This window comes from Xiphias gladius, chromosome 6 (genome assembly GCF_016859285.1).
Source record: "Xiphias gladius isolate SHS-SW01 ecotype Sanya breed wild chromosome 6, ASM1685928v1, whole genome shotgun sequence".
Lineage (NCBI taxonomy): Eukaryota > Metazoa > Chordata > Actinopteri > Istiophoriformes > Xiphiidae > Xiphias > Xiphias gladius.
The window spans coordinates 6685027-6706820 of record NC_053405.1 but is presented as its reverse complement, the minus strand read 5'-3'; the positions used below and the strand labels follow the sequence as shown (position 1 = coordinate 6706820).

The 21794-nt window shown below is 39.6% G+C and overlaps 1 protein-coding gene across 4 annotated transcripts in view; it reads right to left on the bottom strand.

The window, feature by feature from the left end:
* Window positions 1-1563: 1563 nt before the first annotated feature.
* LOC120791104 (glypican-5-like) overlaps window positions 1564-21794 on the bottom strand; it is a 53695-nt gene continuing 33464 nt past the window's right edge. Inside the window, exons 10-11 of one of the 4 annotated variants that reach the window (XM_040129271.1) lie at window positions 5259-5365; window positions 1564-4292 (exon numbers count right to left, since the gene is read on the bottom strand). In XM_040129271.1, coding sequence (XP_039985205.1) covers window positions 4191-4292; window positions 5259-5365 — 209 coding nt within the window. In that variant the 3' untranslated portion in view covers window positions 1564-4190. Of the gene's footprint in view, window positions 4293-5258; window positions 5366-6781; window positions 7481-21794 lie in introns of those variants that run through there. The other 3 variants (XR_005707604.1, XM_040129273.1, XM_040129272.1) reach the window with 3 other exon arrangements.

The following is a 21794-nucleotide window of genomic DNA, read 5'->3' as shown; positions in this document are numbered from 1 at the left end:
ACATTTTTATAGCTAAAACAGCCATAAAATCATGTGGAGCTGCAACATGTACGCAGTCACTAATCAGATATAATGTGTGCCTTGAGGGCTGCAAACACTGGCGAGGACGGAAAGATTAATATGATTTAAATAGCACAAACATCAATCATAACCCTTGGACGGGGCTTAAATAATCAAGAGCGCTGACTTCATCAGTGCTGGCAGAAAACCTCACCAGCTTCTCCAAAACAACATCCGGCAAATGCCCTGTCCCGCTCTTTCTCTCACTCGTGAACTCATCCTAGTTTCCTCTTCTTTCACCTCCTTCCCCTCTCGCCCTGCCTGCCTCCCGCTTTCCCCTTCCTCTGTTCATGGATGCGTAGAGTATACTGGCCCCTTGCTCTCTTTGGCCGGAGTGCACCAGGCATTCACCTCAAGGTAAGTCATCAAAAGCAGTTAACTACATGGTCAAAGCGAACAGACAATTCCCAGAAAAGAAAGGCAAAAGATAAATCACCAACGTGCGAAAACTAGTAAAAATACTGCATTTAAAGACATCTTGGAGAAACACTCTTCGACAGGAACGAGGTACACGGAGGGGTCTTGATAGTGCCAACGTCAGGATGAGGGAGGGGAACACTCCTCACAGTCTCTCTCCTTCGTGCTTTCTCTCCCCTCCCTCTGTGTCTTCCTCTCTTGGGTAATTTGCATTCAATGATGTCTTTATTTCCCATCATCCCCTGGCAGTTTCCTGTGCCAACCAGGCAATCTGTGCCAACCTCCTGACCATGCCAATCCAATCACAGTAATCTCTCACAAAGAGCCAGAGGCCGAAGAGCTGTGTCTATGTTCCCATTTAATACAGTGCATATATATATAAGGCTCTGATGGCTCCAAAACTCCTCTATTTTTAAATTTGCTGTAGCAATCCTGATGTGGCGGATGCACTGTTGGTAAAATATACTGATAAACAGAATGAGCCATAATGTTTTTAAGTGACGTGGAGATCCAGAAGTTTTCAAAGACGCCAATATGATCTTAAATTTTGTGGAAACGTGTAGAAAATGATGCACGAAACATCTAGAATATTTCCATTTGATGGAATGATGCAACCGTAAGAAACAAGGCGTCTCGGGTTCAGTAAATCACACCATTGTAAACGTCGTGTAGTTTCAATTAAGAGTTGCACTTAGCTGATACAGAACATACAGTATATGTGATACTATCAGGCAGTGAGAGGATTTCAACAAACGCAGAGCTACTCAAGGGGGGAAAAAGGGGGAAAACTGTATATTAAGGGTTTAACTATAGGATCACCACTCCATGTCACACTTTCTTCTGCACCATAGTAGTTATTTTAATTAAATAAATTGTTATGGCTGCACTGCACCTGCAACTGAACGGCTCAAGATGAGGCTACATTAATTTTGTGAGATTGTGTTCGCTGTTGTACACCATGTTTCAGTTCTGTTTGTGGCTCCCATATGCATCTTCCACTGACACTGTTACACAATATATGAAATACATAAAGTAACAATACGAGTTTGAAAACAAGGTTTATTACTGAGGATATTAAAAGGATGATTAGTGACACAACACAGTAGCAGGACACAGTGTATTAAGGCACGTTTATTTACGTTTTACATCACAGTCACTGGTTTAGTTTACATTAGAACAGTGAATTTTCAGAGGGTTGTGAGAGAAACCATAGCAGCTGACTGGTTGTTTGTTGCATCCTGGTGGCCCTGCATACTGCTACAACAACGACAACAACAACAACAACAACAACAACAAGTTATACTGAACTAAGAGAGCTGTTAAACTTGGATAAAGTACATTTAATGGTTTTATTTAACGATGACACGGCATAGCTCGCTTTCTGGCACACCAGCGTGCCTCAACGCACATGTGGAGAAACTTTATGGGAGCACAGCACTAGAGGAACAACAGAAAGTAATTTCTCTGCTACTTAAGGCTTTGACATGAAAAGCGTTGTTCAACCTCATATACACACATGTGCCAAGGGATTCACACACCGTTTCAATACAGAGATTTCTCGACATTTCAAGTTGCGAGTCTGTAGCTCCCAGAAGGTGAGCATCCACAGAATGATGACTTGTAACACCAAATTATCAGGTCTGTCTTCACTTTCCAGATGTCTGAATGTCTCTGTGTGCGTTTGTGCCTGTTGGTGGTTTGTTTATGTACAAGGTTGCCTAGTGCAGGGCTGTGAAAGATGGAAGGGTTGGCTCGGCTCCCAAATCTCTTCTCATTTGGGTATGACATTTAAATTGTAATCAAATAACAGCACATTTGTTTGCATCCTGCTAGCTAACATGGCATTTGGGCTCGCTGCCAAGATAACATTTAAGCTCTATATTAATAATAATATATTATATATATAATAATAATATTATATTATATACTATTATTTCTTAAGTTGTCTCATCTGTCAGTCACATTAATTCATTAATAAACTTTCTCATGTGAGTGACACATTCATGAGTTTTGCTGTTTTGCCGCAGAAAATCAAGGACACAAATGACTGTAATCTACAGTGTGAAACCTCAGGGGTAAAAGGTCTTAGATATATATGTGAGCTAGTTATTAGATGCAGCACAGTGTGATATATCTGAGAAGAAAGTCAGTCACCCACTGACTTTCTTGTAGGCGGCGTCCTTCAGTTGGTTCATTTGCTCCGTTTTGAATGTATTGAATCGATATTCCAGTTGCCCGTCTTGCTGTTGTGAGCAGTTTGGGGGATTGAGACTCAACAGAGAGCCGGGGGGGGGACTCGATAATCCTAATTAATATGAATTACATTTAATTCACATGTTTGGATCTGGGCTCAGCTCTGCTCTGATCAGTCTCTTGAAACTTCGTCTCTTGTCTTCACTGGATACAGAGACAAGCCGAAATCACATGTATCAGACTTGAAAAAAGCACTCACTACAATTTGTTGGATGTCTTATATCCTCTCCCATCGCAGTTTTAATTAATACATTTGGAGACCAGCAACCCTTTGAAATGACTGTGACAGTCTTCAGGCAGATGGTTGTTTCTGTCTCTTAGATGCTGGCCATATTTAGTCTTTTCTTGCACTGGGTGCTTTTTACTGTTTGGGATATTCTTATTTGAAACAGAGCTTCCTGTCAAGGAGGGCAGCTTGCAAGTGAAATTGAAGATGAAGTGAAAGCTATCATACTCCTTCCGGTAGTGCTTTTGCAACTCCGTCCCCTGTACGTCTTCAGAAGAAAACAGTCTCAACTCATTTTTCCCACAACTACCAAGACTATGAAAGGTATCATACACCTAGAAATGACAAACTATAAGCGGACGCATTGTCTTGGGAGTCATTTTTTGAGAAATTTAAATTCTTCAGCATACCTACTGCAGAAATTTAAAAAAAAAAAAAAAAAAATCACCCAGCTTGCACGAACAAAAGAGCATGTTTGTGTCAAAGAAAAAAAAAAGTATCTGAAGGGCTTCAGTCTCCACAGACTTCCAGGCCAAACAATGGAATTTTTTATTATACTGCGTGACCACCTGTGAATGGTCTGTAACACATAATCGGTTGTTTTGCCTTTCGGGAAACTGCCATTAATTTCCTTTTCCAGACTAAGTTTAGCTCTGTATGCTGAGTTTACTTTAACATTAATAAATCCTCACAAAATATGAGGATATAGGTAAATATATTGCTGCGTTAAAAAGCGAAAGCCTTCAGCTTGACTCGTAGCTGTCATGGATCTTAATCTCTCTACATAATGTAAAGGTCAAACCAAACCAAACATCCCTTAAAGTCCAAGTCAATCTGCTCTGTTTTATTTTAATCTCTATTTACACGTCAAGCCACTGTTATCTATAGACACTCTTCATATAAATATATAATATATATATATTTGTATTTACATCGCTCTTCAAAAAAAGTCAGTAGTGCTGTGCAATCTATCCTATAAGAGTTAAATAAAAATAAACACATGTAGAGGTCAGTACAGGTAATATAAAAATGCATACTGTGCACCTGCAACTGTGATAAATCCACGGCCTGTCCCACCAGCCGGGCCACCCACGACAAAAACAACCAGAGTGGTTCAGCTGTGCTTACAGAAACTCCAAATGCCAAATACCAAACACCGCCACAAAACATACAGTTTGTGGTCGTCTCTCGGTCTCTCCTGTCTCTGTCCGTCTCAGGATCAGCCTCGCGACGGTCAGCGCGGTTCCCATGTTGACAGCAGTAGGAGCAGCAGGGTCCCCAGGGTCAGGGGTAAGGGTTCGACAGTCATCGTGTGGGCTGAGCCTCGAACAGCCACCTGACAGAGAATACGCAATAAGACACAAAATTATCGTGGAAGAAAGCGAGGGAAGCATAGAGAAATAGAGTACAGAAGGAAGGAAATGTGGTTCATGTAAATGATAAATCGGTTGTTGAATATTATTCTGTTGATGTAACGTATCGATACCGAGTACCAGTCTGCATGTGTGTATCAGTATCTGTATGCAAACGCTCATATATTTGCATAACTGATGCAGGATTTGCTCTGGCGATTTTCTTAGAGTTAGTTAGTTTTGTACGTCAGTTTGACTGCAAAAGCAAACACACACACGCACGCACGCACGCACGCGCACACACACACACACAGGTATATCAAGCAAGTTTACAGTTTCCGTGTGCGACTTGGTGACAGTTGTACAGGGTGCAGGGTGACGGCTTTAGATGGGAAATGCATCAGGTATCATTTTTAAGAGAAAAAAACAAAACAAAACATGTAAAGTCTGTTTTCATGACATGATTCCGGCTACATATTTGGCTAGAGTGATACACAACCACAGATCCGTCCCAAACGCTGCACAAAAGTCGGAAAAAAACCCCTGATAAGGCTGCCAGGAACCGATATTTTCAAATAACTCTCTTTCTCTCTGTGCTCACGTGTGTGTGTGTTGGATGTGTGGGAACTGCCCAATCACATATCTGCTTCAAGCCATCCACAGTATTCCCGAAGTGAAAGAAATGTTGTGCTACATTGTACAACACTGCCTGAAGTCTTTTCACTGCATTTGCAGCCTTTAAAACGTGCAAAGAGCAATTATCAGCCCACTCACCGAATTCCTGGGGAAGCCTGTAGTGTTTACCCACTGTCTGGCCCGCTGTTCATAAATATTCAATTTTTTTGTTCTGTCAGAAGTTTAGGTCTAACAAGCTATGACTTCAGGCTACACCTTTGGACAGTGAGAGATCAGCGAATAAAAATGTGAAAGGAGGAATGACCATGACCTACCTGTGGAGGTGAGGGGTGATGAGGAGGGACGGGGCGACGAGGAGGAGGAGGAGCCATGTTCTTTGCCTCTGGACTATGACCGCTGGATGAATAAACTGTCTCATCACCTGAGCGAATGCAAAAATATGATGATATAGTATAACTGTATACAAGATTACATATTAATTGTCAATATTTTTTTTAACATGATTCCACTGAAATTGTGTTTTCAGTCCTTTATTTTACAGTTTTTTCTACTTTATTAAAATTACAACACTGTTTGAGGTTAAAGTCTTTTTTCACCTACAGTATAGGTTATTTGATTTGATTTTATTGTTGTTTTTTAACTTGTAAATGTGTAAAACCATTTTTGAAAAGTAATGTCCATTTAAAAAAAAAAAAAGTCTATGTAATAATCTTAAACATGGTAAATACAGTACTTGATTAATCTAGTTTTACAAGGATGATTTGTCATCATTTGAAAAACATCCAGTCTAAAAGTGTCTCTATGAATGAGTCCATAAAAAAAGAGAATCAATATTTGTGGAAGTCACTTCCGGTTCTGGTTTTCAGCCTCATGGTTGCCCAAAATCTTGCATTATCTTTTGTTGTTGTATAGACCTGAAAGATTTCTGGATTTCACCCCCCCACAGCTTCGAACTGTGTGAATACTTAGTTACACACATAAACACACACACGTACGCGTGCCCACACACAAACACAAACACACACACACACACACACACACACACACACACACACACACACACACACATACACACACATGCACAGTTGTGTGAAACGTTTCTTCATTTAATTGGCATACGGCTGGACTTCACCAGCTGCTTTAACGCTTTCAAATGCATGTGTGAGTGTGTGTGTGTGTGTGTGTGTGTGTTTGTTGGCAGTGCTCCCGACCCTCATGGGAGGAACACAGGTAAATGAGTGGATTAGGACAGGAGGGAGACAGACTGTGCCTCCGGCTAAACGGACACACACACACACACACACACACACACACACACACACACACACACACACACACACACACACACACACACACACACACACACACACACACACACACACACACACACACACACACACACACACACACACACACACACACACACACACGAGTAAAGTACACTGTTTATACTTCTATCTTTGCGAGGACACAAATCGACATAATGCATTCCCTAGCCCCTAAACCTAACCTTAACCTACTTCTAACCTGAACCCTAAAACCAAGTCTTAACCCTGAAACAGTCCTTGAAAGTTGTGAGGACCGACCAAAATGTCTTCACTTTCCCACTCAAACTGGTCCTCACAAAGATAAAAGTACAAATACACACACACACAAGACTATGAGGCCAGGGACATTCTCATATTCACCTGTGCTATCACAGAAAATGCTCAGTCGATGCGCACACACACACACACACACACACACACACACACACACACACACACACACACACACACACACACACACACACACACACACACACACACACACACACACACACCCCTCTGCTTGGACAGAAATCTGATTCTGTCTCTAACAATACGCATTGTCTTGCGGCACAATGGACAAAGAGCCTCTTTCAGTTGCTGAGGAGAGGTGAGGTGAGTTTTTTAACGTTCACACACTCACACAAATATTATATCTCATAATAATGCAGACATAAAGAAAGCAGGAAAACACCCGTATAGAAATACACAAACGCAAGCGTACACACCAAAAAGATCATATCTGTGTGAGAAAAGCACGATGTGTGTTTGTTTTTGGCTGTACTGAGGATTCAGATGATTTACTCACAGCATCGTGTTTGCCAATTAGGCATCTGTCCTTTATTGGGTGCTCACTTGACAAATAGCAGCACGGAGCAATATGGAACACTGGGTTCATAGCTGTGTAAATATGTGTGCTTGTGTGTATCTCTGTCTGTGTGTGTGTGTACGTGTTGTCCGTTTCCTGTCCATCTGTTCCCATCAGAGCTGAAAACCCTGTGTCACATCTGGTGTGAACCTGTTCAGGGAATAGGAAATGGATCATGTTATTATTGCTCCTCCACAGTAACAAATGCCAAGTAAAAAATTCATATATCAGTTTTAGTACAGTATCTGTTACTTCTCTCATCACTGATGTTAAAAGAATTGAATTATACAAACACTGACCTTTTTCTGCTCTCACGCTGAGCTTTTGTAAATGGAACACGGCAAGCTGATCTGGTTTGTCCCTTTAATTATGCCAGAAGGAACATCAGACAATGCGTAACAAACTGACGAGCATGAAAAAGCTGACAGAATTTCTCTCATATTCAATGGTAAATTAAGCACCTAAATGACAATTTTACAGGATTAAAAGGGAAAATAATATCAAACAATTGTGTTACAAATAGCTGCTTGATTTGTAAAGGTAGACTACAAATTTGGGTTACGAAAGATACTATTTTTTTAGTTATAAGACAACTCCTGTTGAAGAGTGAAGATTCAGGTCCGAGTTTTTTTGCATGATATTAGACTAAATACACTACTGTAATGTAGCTAAGTATATCTACTCAAACAATTTATACCTCTACTCCACTATACTTCAGAGGGAGGTTTATACTTTTTACTCCACTGCATTTATGTGACAGCTTTAGTAACTAGTTTTACTAAAGTAAAACCTGTATATTAAGGTTTTACATAGAAACATCAACTTGATTTCAACCTAAACATAAATATGGTTTTAATAGATTTAAATATCAGTATATAAGACAGTAAAATAATAATTACACATCAAAGCTTCAATTATAAAAATTCTAAAATACGTATTGTAAAATCCCATTTTATTACACTGTGGTATTGCCTATGAGTGAATAATCTGAGTTCTTCTTCTACAACTAACTAATTGTGATAACAATCCAAGTGAAAATCAAAGGCAGAGTTGATGCACTGAAAATACACTGCTGTTTGAGTCACAGATATCCAAACTAGGGCAGCAATGACCATGTATTTCCATTATTGATTAACCTGCTAATTATTTTTCCAACTAAGCAATTATTTGTTCGGTCAATAAAATCTAAAAAAAACAAAATTGTAAAAAGTACTCATCACAACTTCAAAAGCTGGTTTTGAGTGATCAATTGTCCAAAACAAAGATATAAAAATGATATGAAACAGAGAAAAGCAGCGATTTAGCCTTATATTTGAGCTGGAGGCGGTAAATATTTGGTATTTTTTTTTAATCAAAATTCTGATTCCAGCACTGACACCGAATGTCTTACTGCAAATCAGTGTCACTGCAACGTCTGGTTGATGTTGCTGGTTGAAAGGCTGCTTTGTATGTGCATTTGCATGTTTGTGTGCATGCATGCATGTGTGTATGTGTGTGTGTGTGTGTGTGTGTGTGTGTGTGTGTGTGTGCGTTGTAAGCAGGTGGCAACACGCAGTCTCCCTCTACATGCCTTTTGGCATGTTTGTCTCTTAGCAAAAAGCCAGAACATGTCACAAATGGCAGATTGGCTAGAAATATGCACGAACACACACACACACACACACACACACACACACACACACACACACACACACACACACACACACACACACACTCTTTTGGACTACACCAACCGAGTGTGGACCACTATTTGTAGTTATTTTGAAAAAACAAAACTACATTTTTATTTAAAGGTGCGATACGTAAGTTTTCTCTGCTGCTCAACCTGGTTTCTTGCCGGGAGCGAGTGGTGGTGGTGAAAATCGTCGCTTGCCAAGAGCTTCAGCCATCGTTGCATTTACATGAGAAGAGGTTAGAATATGCCCTCTGGGCAGAACTACTTCTCTGTCATCTCATATTGGACTGAGGGCAGACTGGGCACTACACTGACTCACTGTAGTAGTGTAGTATCAGGTGACGGGACGGGCCGGGGCTAGCATGCTAACTTCAGTAGAAGAAAAGAAGTGATAGAAATAGAAGCAAAAGAAGAGTTAACATTGGTGTTGCTTTCCACTGCTGGAGACAACTCTTGGAGAGTAAAGGAATGAAATTTGATGCTGAACTGGCAATGCTTCTTCTACACTAGTAAGTAGACAGCTGTTAATGCTTACGTTGGCTATGAAGCAATAACAAAAACTTATATATAGCCCCATAAGGTTTTCCTCATAATAAAAGTGCACAAATGCTTGTGTAATGTGGGGACTTGCAATCCTGACTGATGTCCAACTATCAAAGATGGGACCTCCATAGCCTGGAATGGAACTGTTTGTGGTGAACATTGGGACACGAATATATACAAAGGCATCTTGGTATCGGACTCCAAAATTCAACAAGGACTGAACCCAGAACCTCAAAACTTCAGAGAAGTCTTCTATCACCCTGAGCCATTTGGTCAGACACCTCGGAGCTATATGTCTTTGAGCATTTGAGTATTTGGGTGTGGGACAAAATTTAGTGAGCTTAATGTCGAACCCACGTTCTCACAACTTCCAAGCACTCCTCTAACACCCTGAGCTAGTTGTAAAAAGACACTTGACCAATATTTGTTAGAGCCCTTGAGTGTTAACTTTAACACTTCAAAGTCTAGCGCAGCGTCTGAGAATTGAACCCAAGATGTCAAAACTTAAAGAGTGGTCCTCTAACACAGCTTTTGACTCCTTCGGGCACTGGGCTTCAAAATTTAGTGAGCATCACAATGACTGAATGCTTGAACTCAAAATTTATCGATAGACCTTTGACTCCTTGAGCCACTTGAACAGTGTGTCTCAGACGTTTTGTGTCCGTCCTTTGGAAGTTGGAATTCAAATTCTACGAGTTACCTGAGGATTGAACCCATAACCTCAAAATTTCAAAACAATGCCCTAACACCCCAAGTTACATGGTCAGATAGGACCTGTATTTCTAAGGGCCTGTGAATCTGCACTTTGGGTCTTGGACTTCAAAATTCCCTGAGCCTCATAAAAATCAAACCTCAGAACTTCTGAGCAGTTCTCTAACACGTTGAGGTTTTTAGTGAAGGACTGTTTCACTTTATTTTAGAGCTTCTGGCTCTTTTCCTTTGGGTTTTTTTGGAGCTGCACTGTGCCTCCCCATTGCCGCTGCCCAGCAGACCGTCCATACACAGCATGATATAAGGCATGACCAACAGTGGAGCTCCAAAATGTCCCCTTTTGGCTCACAGGTCCACTGTTGGTGATAGTGTAACAACAGCGAGGACCATTGTTGGATAGGTATGCAGTTAGGCAAGCACACACATACAGCCAGAGATGAGTGATAAACAATGTTGCTGTTCATACTCATGGGGTAGTTTAACCTTTACTGCAATGAGTAATGAGTCTGTGTTTTTGTGTGTGTGTGTGTCTATGTGTATGTGTGTGTGTGAGAGAGAGAGAGAGAGAGAGAGAGGAAGAGACAGAGCGATAATAAGAATGCAGGAGTGACATTTGAGGGACCCTGTCAGTAGCTTGCAGCACTATATTGAAATATCCAGGTCAGTGCTATGGCAAGTCAGCTGAAAGTTTCTGCCTTCTTATTGATGTAAACCATATAAACAGCTCCATTCCTGCACAGTTTGCACCCGTAGTGGAGCTAACCTGACAGTTTACAAGGAGGGACATAAATGGTCACCACATACTGTGATGGCTGAAGAGGAGAGCTGATGAAAAAATTAGGACAGTGATTTATCATTCCATCATTTCAAAGCAAATAAATGTGCCCTCTTCACTACTGACTTGTAATTTAGGAACTTTCCTGAAATAACAAGATAAAAAATGGAATTGGATTTTGGCAAAGTGTTCACCTGGGGGTGACAGGACAGTAAGGGTCCCAAGCAGGTGGAGCAGGGCCATAAATCAGAGCTACGGTGACCCACAGGAAACAGACTGACTGCTAAGCACTTAGTGCATCTCTCCCTCTCTCTCTTACACACACGTCAACACATACACAGTTTTCTAAGACCATCGTTAGGGACCTGGTGAAAAAACTGCGTTTTTTTTGTGTGAAAAGGCAAAGACAATGATTGAAATTTGTAAAGAAAAATATGGAAATTATTACGATAATTATTCACAAACTACACCTTTTTATGTTATTATGTCTAACTATCCCCGACATATCAGTAATAAGCAGTGAATCTATGATACATTTAAAATACACTAAATTTGAATACAAATATTTTGCTTAAATATCAAAATTTAAAAATTTAAAAAATTCTGTTTAAAATTTAGACATACAATATTTGCTTGTTTACAGCATTTCATTTGTCTTAGCCCAAGATCCTAAAATATTTTGATTCTCATCTTAAATCTAAAATCTGTAATGGCTTTTAAATAATATATTGTCTACTGTTGTGTTGGGCACTAACAAGAAGTGTAAGGGATTATAATCTGAAATTTAGTAATTACATTACATTAACTAATCCCAGTAACACTCTGCTGCTTTGACAGCTGGGGGTTGGCTTGTTTGTTGTCTGCCTGGGGGTTTGATGGAGAGTTGATATCACTTTGGTCCCTGTGGTCAGTGGACAGACTAGTTTGGGATATGTTGGAGGTGCAGGGTAGGTGGTAGCTTCTACCGACAGAGGAGAAATGCGACTCGAGGTAGTTCCAAAGTTGCCTTATTTAAATTTTGTGTGTTCATCGTACGTTCAGGAGTCACTTTTTTAGAGTTGGAGGGTGTGTAACTGCACTTCTGAGGTCAGGACTTCAGGAGAGCTGAGTGCAGTCACTGAGGCCTAAGCTAAGTGCTGGATGGCCGGTAAACCCCTCCAAACTCTACGGCTGCCTGCTTGTAAAACTCCAGTTTCTTGTTTTCTATTTCTACATGTGTGAAAGACAAAAGATGAAACATGTGGGTGTGGAGGATTTTAAGTTGTTTAAAGGCAACTTTGACAGAGCTAACAGCTGAGTAACAAAAGTACAGTAACAAGTAATGTAACACGTTACTTTTGCTGCTCAGTAATCAGTAAAGTAATGTAATTACTTTTTCAATTAATAATGTGTAATGAAGTGATTTATAAAAGATTTCAATTAACTTACCCAGCACTGTTCACTTTATACAGGAGCTATTTGTACCTGGTGGCAAAATCCTTATCATTTAGATAAATATAGATAAAATATCATTTTTTCCTTAAATTGATTGGCTTATTTAATTTGGTAAGGCTTCACAGTTTTATTGACTGAAACTTTCATTAGGTTACATAAATAAATGACATATTAAAAACACTACATTTCAAATTGCCTCAAGCTGTTGATAAGAAGTAAAATGTCCGTGGTGGCTAAAAAAAAGAGAGAAAACGGCTATTAACTAAACATTTCCCCTATTTTGTGTCTTATGATGTTTTTGTATTTTAGAGAAAAAACATTCTACTTCCACATCCAGTCAAAATCACCATTTGCACCTGTGGTTCTTTAATCCTTTATAATGTTCGGGCTTTAGCATTCCTGCCTGATCTGTAACAAGCAAGGTAACCATTCCATACATGCCGATACCCAAGCCTCAGCATAACTGTATATAATTCTCTTTCATGCATTCCTCTAGACTGTCATCTGAAACAAAAGCCTACTGACAACACAGCATCTAATCACACTCACCTAATAACAGCAGACAATACTGTACATGTACTGTGTGTGTGTGTGTGTCACAGAAACATGTTAGTTATGCTTTGATCAGACAGACCTGTAAAGCAGAACCGAATGAATGAATTTTAATGTCTTAAAGGAAGAGGAGCATTTGCACTGTCTTGTGTTGCTTCAGTTCAAATATTTGTGTTTGTTTACATTCATTATATGCGGCTTTGTGTGTCCATGAGGATGGAGTGATGTAAGGGTGTCAAGGAGGCATGATCTGATGAGTTAAAGTTGAAAAGTGAACTGACAGCAAAGGTGAATATGTATATGTGTGTGTGTGTGTGTGTGTGTGTGTGTGTGTGTGTGTGTGTGCATGTGCGTTAATGATGCCTGATATCAGATGCCTCTGGTATATTGTACAGAACTGTCACTTTAGGTCCCAATTATGCAAAGTCTTGTTGCTCCTTAATTTGTATAAACACATTCACTCACTCACACACACACACACACACACACACACACACACACAGAAATGATGTGAGGTGACCTTGAAAAGTGTCTGGATAGCTGGTGTGTGTAGGCGTGTAAATGTATCCCTAGCATTTGCAGCTGAATCAGTAATGAGCATTTCATTACTTCAGCCTCAGTTCCCCAGGGAGGGAACACACACAAACACACACGCACGCACGCACACGCACAGCACAAGAAGAGCATGGTAAAAGGTAGCTGTAGATTATACAGTTGGCAATTGCTGAAAAATTACAATTATTATAAAATAATAGAAAAATGAAAAAAGTCAAATACAGAAAGAAAGGAAGAAAGAAAGAAAGACCAGTAAGCTATGTACTGTTACCCTCATCGTAAATAAACAGAGGTAATATATCTCAACTCCAATGACAAAGACTATTTTGCCTACACAATGAATTGTATCTCTTAATATTCCTCACTGCTGTCATCTTAATACTTATGGACTTAAAGACAGTTTTACAGAAGTGGTTTGCTGGTAAACTTACTCACTGAGACAAGAATCTATCGACACTTCGATCATCCATGTGTTCCTGGTGCGTAATTTGCCATGATGTTTTTAAACATTTCTAGTAAGCTTAAATATGTTAACATGCTAATGTTAATGTTTATAATATTTATCATGTTAACCACCTTAGTTTAGCGGTTAGCATGCTAACATTCGATACCCAGCAATAAAACCCCTAGTGCAGCTGGGGTTGATGAGAATGTCAATTTTGCAGGTATTTGGTCATAAACCAAAGTATTGGACAAAAGGAAATTTTGACCTGATGATGGCGCTAGATGAAAAGTTAAAGGTCCCCCCCGGACATTTTCGAAGATGTATAAAAATACTCTGCTTTGAACGATAATTTGTGTCTGATATGGTATTTTTAAGACAAGGGATCATCACAGTAGGATTCATACTCTGGGGACCAGGAGTGTTTGTTCAAAGTGTCATTGCAATCCATTTTATCATCATCCTGCCATCCCTCAACCCTGTCTCCTAGGAATTATGTTTCTATACAACCAAACTGCGAGGGCAAATGTGTTTGTGTGGGAAACATAATTGCACCGGATTACTTTTTCTATAAACATGAGAATATATTTTTTAATTTACGTATTTGTATTAAGTCGTAAATATGTCGATATTGAAAATATCAGTAAAATGTTCACAGACAACATATTCGTCTTCCACCAAAATATCCAATCATTCAGTACAATATCCACATGTAGTGACTACAGCATTATCAAACCTTGATATGGTTATGTTTAGACACTAAGAGAACTTTGTTAACTTTAGGGAAAGATCACGGTCTGGTTTAATACAGAGAAATGGTTACAGTGACTTCAGACACCACATGTTTATTTACATTTAACAAAAACCATGAAACTCCAAAAAAACTTGATTGTGGACAACTGCCTGGTCAGATTATTTAGTTGCATCTCCATCATCTTCTCCACTGGCCCAAAATGAACTGGGGTAACAGGCTAAAAAGTAATATCTAGGTTAATGGCTAGAGCTTGTCTGCAAACGACCGTATTAACAATTGACGGTTTGACTTGCAGTGAAACATCTTCCCAAGGTCACACTCACCGAGGTTAAACATAGCCTCCAGTGGAATCATAAAACCTTTGGAGGAAACACATACGAAAAAAAAGAGCTGAAGACTGCAGGTTAAGTGCAGCCAGGGACTGACTGTGGACTGACTATTGGATGTAGATGAAAGGATGAACACACCAGAGTGATTAGTTGAAGGCTGTACATCAACACGGGCCAATAGGGGTTGTTGTCTGTTATGCGTGCCGCATGTGAACGCTCATTTGAATACAAGGAGTGAAGCTGGAGGTGCAGGTAGAGAAAGATAGACAAAGCAAGGGCGTTAAAAAGGTCAACTGTGAGAGTAACAGCATCAGTGCAGAGAAGAGCGCTAATAAACAGATAATGTCTGAGCAGATTTGCATGAACAAACTCACTCAGGTATAGAGACAAGCAGGGAGTCAGAAAGAAAGATAGCCAAGCAGAAAACCGGCAAACAGATGGGGATCGCAGACCGGCAGGAAGGTAGAGAAAAGGAAATGACAACCAATATGGGAGACGCTTGATAGAGGTTGTGAGTATGTTGACAGATAGAGTGCACGGAATCAACGATGCACGTAGTTATTCGGTAGATATTGTGCGGTACGCAGCATTTCATGTAATGTTCAATTCTTTTATCTCTCTCTGGACGTGTGGAACAAAACAGAAAGCCCTTAGTCCCTTTGAAAAAGACAAACAGCGAGAGCAAAGTGAATGTGTTATTCTTTTAATGAGCCGCATCTCCTAACCTATGGATCTATCATTTTCACTCTACTGCTTATTAAGCATTGCCCCATGCTGAAAACACACGCACGCACACACACACAAACACACACGCAAAAAGCATGTGAATCCTATCATTTATTACTTCTCTTTCTCTCTGCACTCACCGTTACCCCCTAACGTTCTCTCCTGTATCTGCTCCTTCCTATCTCCCCTTCTCCACCCCTCTTGATTTTATCTGTTTGTGTGTGTGTGTATATGTGGGCATATGTCATGTATGTGTGTACCAGTTCAGCAGTTTTCATCAATATACCCCAAGCTGTGAGATCTGGGCAACATAAACAAAACCAAAGACAACTGAGTGCACGGGAAAAAAAGGTGCACGTTAAAGAGAAAAACTGGCCAAATTATAAATAACACAGAAATCACAATGATCATACAAATTTAATTTTTATGGTATTCATATGCTTTGCCAAATTAATTCTGGTGGAAAGATAATGGCCGCCTGGATTGCCTTACCTGGCAATGTTATTTCCAATCAAGGAAATGTGACATCCAAGGTCAGGTTAGATTTAAGCTCTGAAAAAATTTAAGTACAAGGCCAGCAGTGCAGTATTCCATATTTTGTTATTGTTAACAAATCAATGGAAAAGACCAAACCAACAATGTGTTAGTCTGTTTCTAAATATTCCATGACTTCCCTAAACTGTCAGCTCCACGCCTATTCGTTACTTAGGATGTAAATCTTTAAAAACAGGTCACGCTAATACACCTTAAAAAAAAAAAAAAAAGAATAAAGTTATATAAATCCTTAAACCAGCTCAGTAGGCACTTTAGGTTTTAGAAAACATGAGTAAGTAGTGTGTTAGCTGGGGACTATTTTCAGCCGCAGTGTGATACTAAGTATTAAAGACAGCAGGGAAGTAGATGTGGGATGAAAACAAAATAAATGAAAGTGCCCATGTTCATCTCAGTAAAGGAACATGCCACAACAGCGTGGCTCACTGATGTGTTTTTAATAGGTTTTTGAAAACCATGGAAGTCTACGGTACAGAGGGGTAAGAGACTTAAAATCAGGCTTTGGCTAAACAGAAAATACTTGTTAGTAGGATAAATGAATTTTTGATGGGATTTTGTGACAATAAGAAAAATGCAAAATATCTTTAAAGTAAGGGAAAAATTGTGGTTAAATATTGAAAAAGTCCTTTTCTATGTTTAAGACCATGACTACCGTGCTTTAGTTACCAGGAACAGATATTGTAGGGAAAATAAATAAAATGTGTTGATGGCAAATAGTTTGCTGATATATTAAAGATATTCTGCATCGTGAACAGGTGACAGATCTCTTCAAAATACAGTAAACGCTTCCGCATTATGTTAGTAAACAACAAAAAAATCAAGGCAGCATTACATTTACTAATGTATATCCCTAATCAAGTGTGTATAGGTATAAATCTCAGGAGACGGGGTTGCTCTGTTTTTACAACAGTCTATTGCCTAAATGTGAAAAAAGCATATTAAGGAGAAAATGCTTCAGTCTGGATTTCCAGAGTAAAGCTGCTGTATCAGTAGCATACTGATTGCGTTCATTGCATATTTTACATCCAAATGTTCTCCAGTGCAAGCATGTAGAAAGACAGCAGTTTCATTTTATAGCACTGATCAATCCGGTCAAAAGGTTTGCTCTGGGAACTTTATTAGTCACCAGTGCAGATTAGAAGGCTCACCAGACTTTTTATTGTTCTTTCTGGCTCCCTTTAGAGAGCAGTGGATGCCTTCGAATGCAAATCAAACTGTCCTCAGGCGGAGAGGCAACATGTTCAAGCACTGGAAAACACTGGCCTTTCCCTTTAAGATGAAATAGCTTCTAAAGGCTTTGTGAATCTGGCCCCAGGGAAGAGGGGGAGAGGCCAGTGGAGCAAGGCAAAGATGATGGCGGCAAGATACATGGAAGCAGGAAAATAAATAGAAAGGGCTGTATGTATAGAAAATGTATAATATCCTGTTGTATTTTTAGTGTTTGGTGTAAGTTTATGATAAGAACCAAATACAGTATTTTAACTGCAAACTAAACTGTGCTTAACCTGATTTCAGTGTATTATTGTATTACTGTATGTTACACAGTGGAGGCAATGAGATTAGAGAAAGCACAATGCAAAATACATTGAAAAATCTACCCTACCTCCTCTCTTTCTCTGTATCTCCATCTCTCCCCATTTCTCTCTCTCTCTTTCTTTCTTCATTGTCATCAAATAGGTACCCATGGGAGGGCAGACCACCTGGTAACCATGGTTACAGGGATTGAGTGCCCCTTGCGAGTATACATTCACACATTCTCTTACATACACATTCGCACAAATACACCTTGTACTTGGAAAAGCTACAAAGAGTTCCTGAATATATAATCAAGTGGTGGAAGAAAAATCAGCCTATTGTCCTATAGTCCTATTAGCCACTGGTGTTTTAAGGGGAACAGGTTCTGTGCTTTCCAGACTGGCATTAGTGGTTGTAATGTGACTCACTGATACCTGGAGGTTATAACATTCCCACCTCTGCATCCGTCACCACATCCCAGTTTATAACATAGCAATTACAGTGACACAGCAATTCATTTGTTGCAGAGAAGAGAAGAAAAAAAGAAGAGAAGAGAAGAGAAGAAAAAAAGAAGAGAAGAGAAGAGAAGCGAAGCTGTGATTACATTTACATTATTGACGTTATAGGACCTGGATATGTCTGGGGAGACAGGGAGATCGGGGAAAGGGCAGTTGAAGAAGGGATTGTGCTGGTTTTCGAAGACAAAATCAATCCGTTTAATCTTGGTGAATTCCAGAGAAAGGGAGGGTAAGAAATTACTAAACGAAGAAAGAAGAAGCGTGAAAGAGGAAAAAAAACCCTGCAAAATAGTAACTCTGTAACAAACTCTGTCTAATGGCATCTGTGACGTGCATTAGTGTTATTATTATCTCATTGTGGTAAAAGAGATACATCATAATAATAAAAAGCTAATAAAGTTAAGTATGTGAGGTGTATGTGACTGCTGGTTGTATCACATAACTCCATAGAAACTTTAGCATTAATTAGCATGGATCTTTTCATGGCCAGGACCTGCAGATAGGCATTGTGAATAAATATACCGCTTCGGTTTTGCAAGCAGATAACCTTTGGTATAACACTGATTTCAAAACAACAAATGACTACAATGTACGATAAGCTTTTATGGTTGGTCTCCTTCTTAAAAAAAAAAAACCAAAACAACAAAAAAAAAACCCTTGATAAAATGGCACAAATAGCAGCAACTGAAGCTATCAGCTTTTAACTGCTCATATATTAATACGCTTGGCTTTTCCTTTTGTTCTTGATCCTTGAACGATGCTTGCCAAGTGATTCTCCCTCCCTGGGCTGAGATTAACTTTCCTTGATGTGGAAAATGGACTTAAATCAAATAATAATAGGCTATGTACTGTCTCGGCACGATTAAATTAACTTCTCACTGTTGAATGGCCCACATAAATAAAACACAGGCTTGGCATTGAGGCACTGAAGTTTTAAGGTTTGAGTTTCAGCGCCTGACACCCCACCTCCACCACTCAACCTACACTTTTCTTGTCCCTCGTCAGTATTCAATAAAGCCCAAATGTCATGGGAATTAATTGAAAGACAGGAAGAATATTTTCTTCGTTTCATTCATCCCTGTTCATTTCTACAGCCCAGGGACAGAAAGAGAAGAGAAAGAACTTGAGCTCAATCGTGTGTGTTAAAGAAAGCGCTGGGCTGATATTAAGAAAAACATTATAAATCACGAAGCAGCACACTACAGGGTCCGCATCAGTCAATCAGACAGAGAACAGGGCTATCCATAAAACATACTGGATTACACAAAAAGACATTGGAGACATGCAAACATACTTAAATCTTAGACCAAAACCCTGTCGGACACAGATGCATCCAAACAAAAGACCTTAAACATTAATTTGTGCGTTTACATCCACACGCTCGCAAACGCTCAGAGTTTTGCTTCTATGCTCTTCCTTTCCTGTGAAATAATAAGCTCCACATTTCAGTGATTCTGATTTAGAGAAGTGGTTTGTAGGCAGAATTTTAAAGAGACAGAGTCAGAGAGCATGGACAGACAGATTTAGTTGCAGATCTATCAAAGAATGGCCTGCATTTATTCATCTGATGGTGTTTTATTCATACATTAACTCAATACTACGGATTTAATGTAAAGTACAGGCATAAAAATTACAAATAATTCAAAAAGTAAATGACTTGCTATACTCTGCCTCTTTGATTTGTGTGGTCTGGTAGATACTATGTCACTCTTTCAGCTTCAGTGCATATGAGGCTTGTTTATATGCATAGAGATGTCGACGAGCAGGGAGACATGCAGAAAATCCCCTTTTGTCACTCTTTACTGTGATTCTTTCTCCAGGAATTCATTGCGGTTTGAGAGACACAATCCAAAAGCACCGCCAACCAGCTTGGTAAATCATAACCAGCAATTTTCTCTGTAAATAGCCAAAGTGCCATTTTCAGACCCAGCAGGAGGCGTGAGTCTCCACAGATCTGAGACATCAAGGTTAGTGGAAAGGGCATGACAAAAGTTCAGCGGTTTTGGGGGGGGGGGTTTGCCCCCCAGTGGTTTTTAGGATATTTTTTCACACATTCTTTAATCCTGCCTACATCCTCCAAAGAAACTCTTGAGCATTCTCAAATTGTCTTGACATTTTTTGTTGTTGCTACTTGAACAGTATCAAGAACACACCAATGGAGTTCTGCACAGGCCTAAAACGTAGACCCGTACCTGGCACATACCCACTGCCTGAACCCAAATGGTAATAGAAAATTTCAAGCCTGATCCAATTATTATTTTTCATTTTCTAGATTATTATGTAGCAAATAAATAAAGACTCAGAACATGCATACATGCATGCAGACAGTTTGTTAATTAGTTAAAAGGAAATTACATTTGAAAATTACCAAACCTGAACCCAACCCAAGCCCAAATGAAACGCCCCGAAACCGGACCTGAAACCCAAAACTTCACCTGGACATGTTGGGTTCGGGACAAAATTTACACACCACATGATAACTGAGTTGCAGTGACGGACTGATTTGCATACTGCATACTTTGCATACTGATGATCTACTTTAGCTGTAAAACAGTGTCCCTTCTCTTGGGCGTGACAGGGAGAAATGAGGAAAAACTCAAGTTAATAACTACACATACAACCCATTAAGTTCTAAAACTATTAGTTAGCTTTTTTGTCAAATCATATTGTAGCTCTGAAGCAAATTTCCAATGGTCCAGTACTGGTCCAGAGCCTTGCGGTTGGGAACCACTGACCTACAGTACAGTATCATAAAGGACTAACAAGCTACAGAATAGTTATCCTTTACGTCACTGTAGGGATATGCGCTTATGACTCCAGCAATGATGAGGTCAGTGCCTAATAAATCCTGGACAATGACCTTTGACCCTGTTACTTCCTGTCCTCGGGGGCAGAGATCCCATCACTCGATGACATCACCAGGGTGTTGTGATCATGAGGGTGAAGCAATCTCTGGTCATGGGTAACAAGGTCGATGATGTGCAAGAATGACCCTCTTTTTACTATTGTCTGACAGTCAATCCTGTGAAGCAAGAACACTTCCAACGATGCGACTACTGTTCTGTTCTACTTTAGCACAATTTCCATCCTTCTGAATCTATAAAAAAACATCACTGACAAACAATGCTATGATGATCATGACGTTATTGATCTGCCCTGAAAATAATTGCCCGAGGTCACCACCAGTGCGACTCAAAATCCACTTGGGTGTCATGGAAAGTTCTGTCACCATAAACGTGTCTGGGGTCTTCTCATTTGTTGATCGGTTAATCAACATATGTGTTTTTCCAGCTAAAGATAGACACGGACCATAAAGCTTTCCATAGCGTAAAGGGGAGGGTGAAGCTGCAGCATGCGAGCAACCTTTGAGGACTGTTGTCCATCAGGCCTCTGGGTGGAGATGACATTGCAATTCAACAAATTACTGGAACTATTTGTTTTTAATTTGTATAAACACAGACGAGTTTGAATGAAGGTCAGATAGAATGATCAGTGTAAATCAGTTGCTAAATCTGACTTGTTTAAGCCTATTTTCTGAATTAGTTTCTTATAATTTTAAAGAGTAACTTAACACCCCATGAAAATCATGTTTTA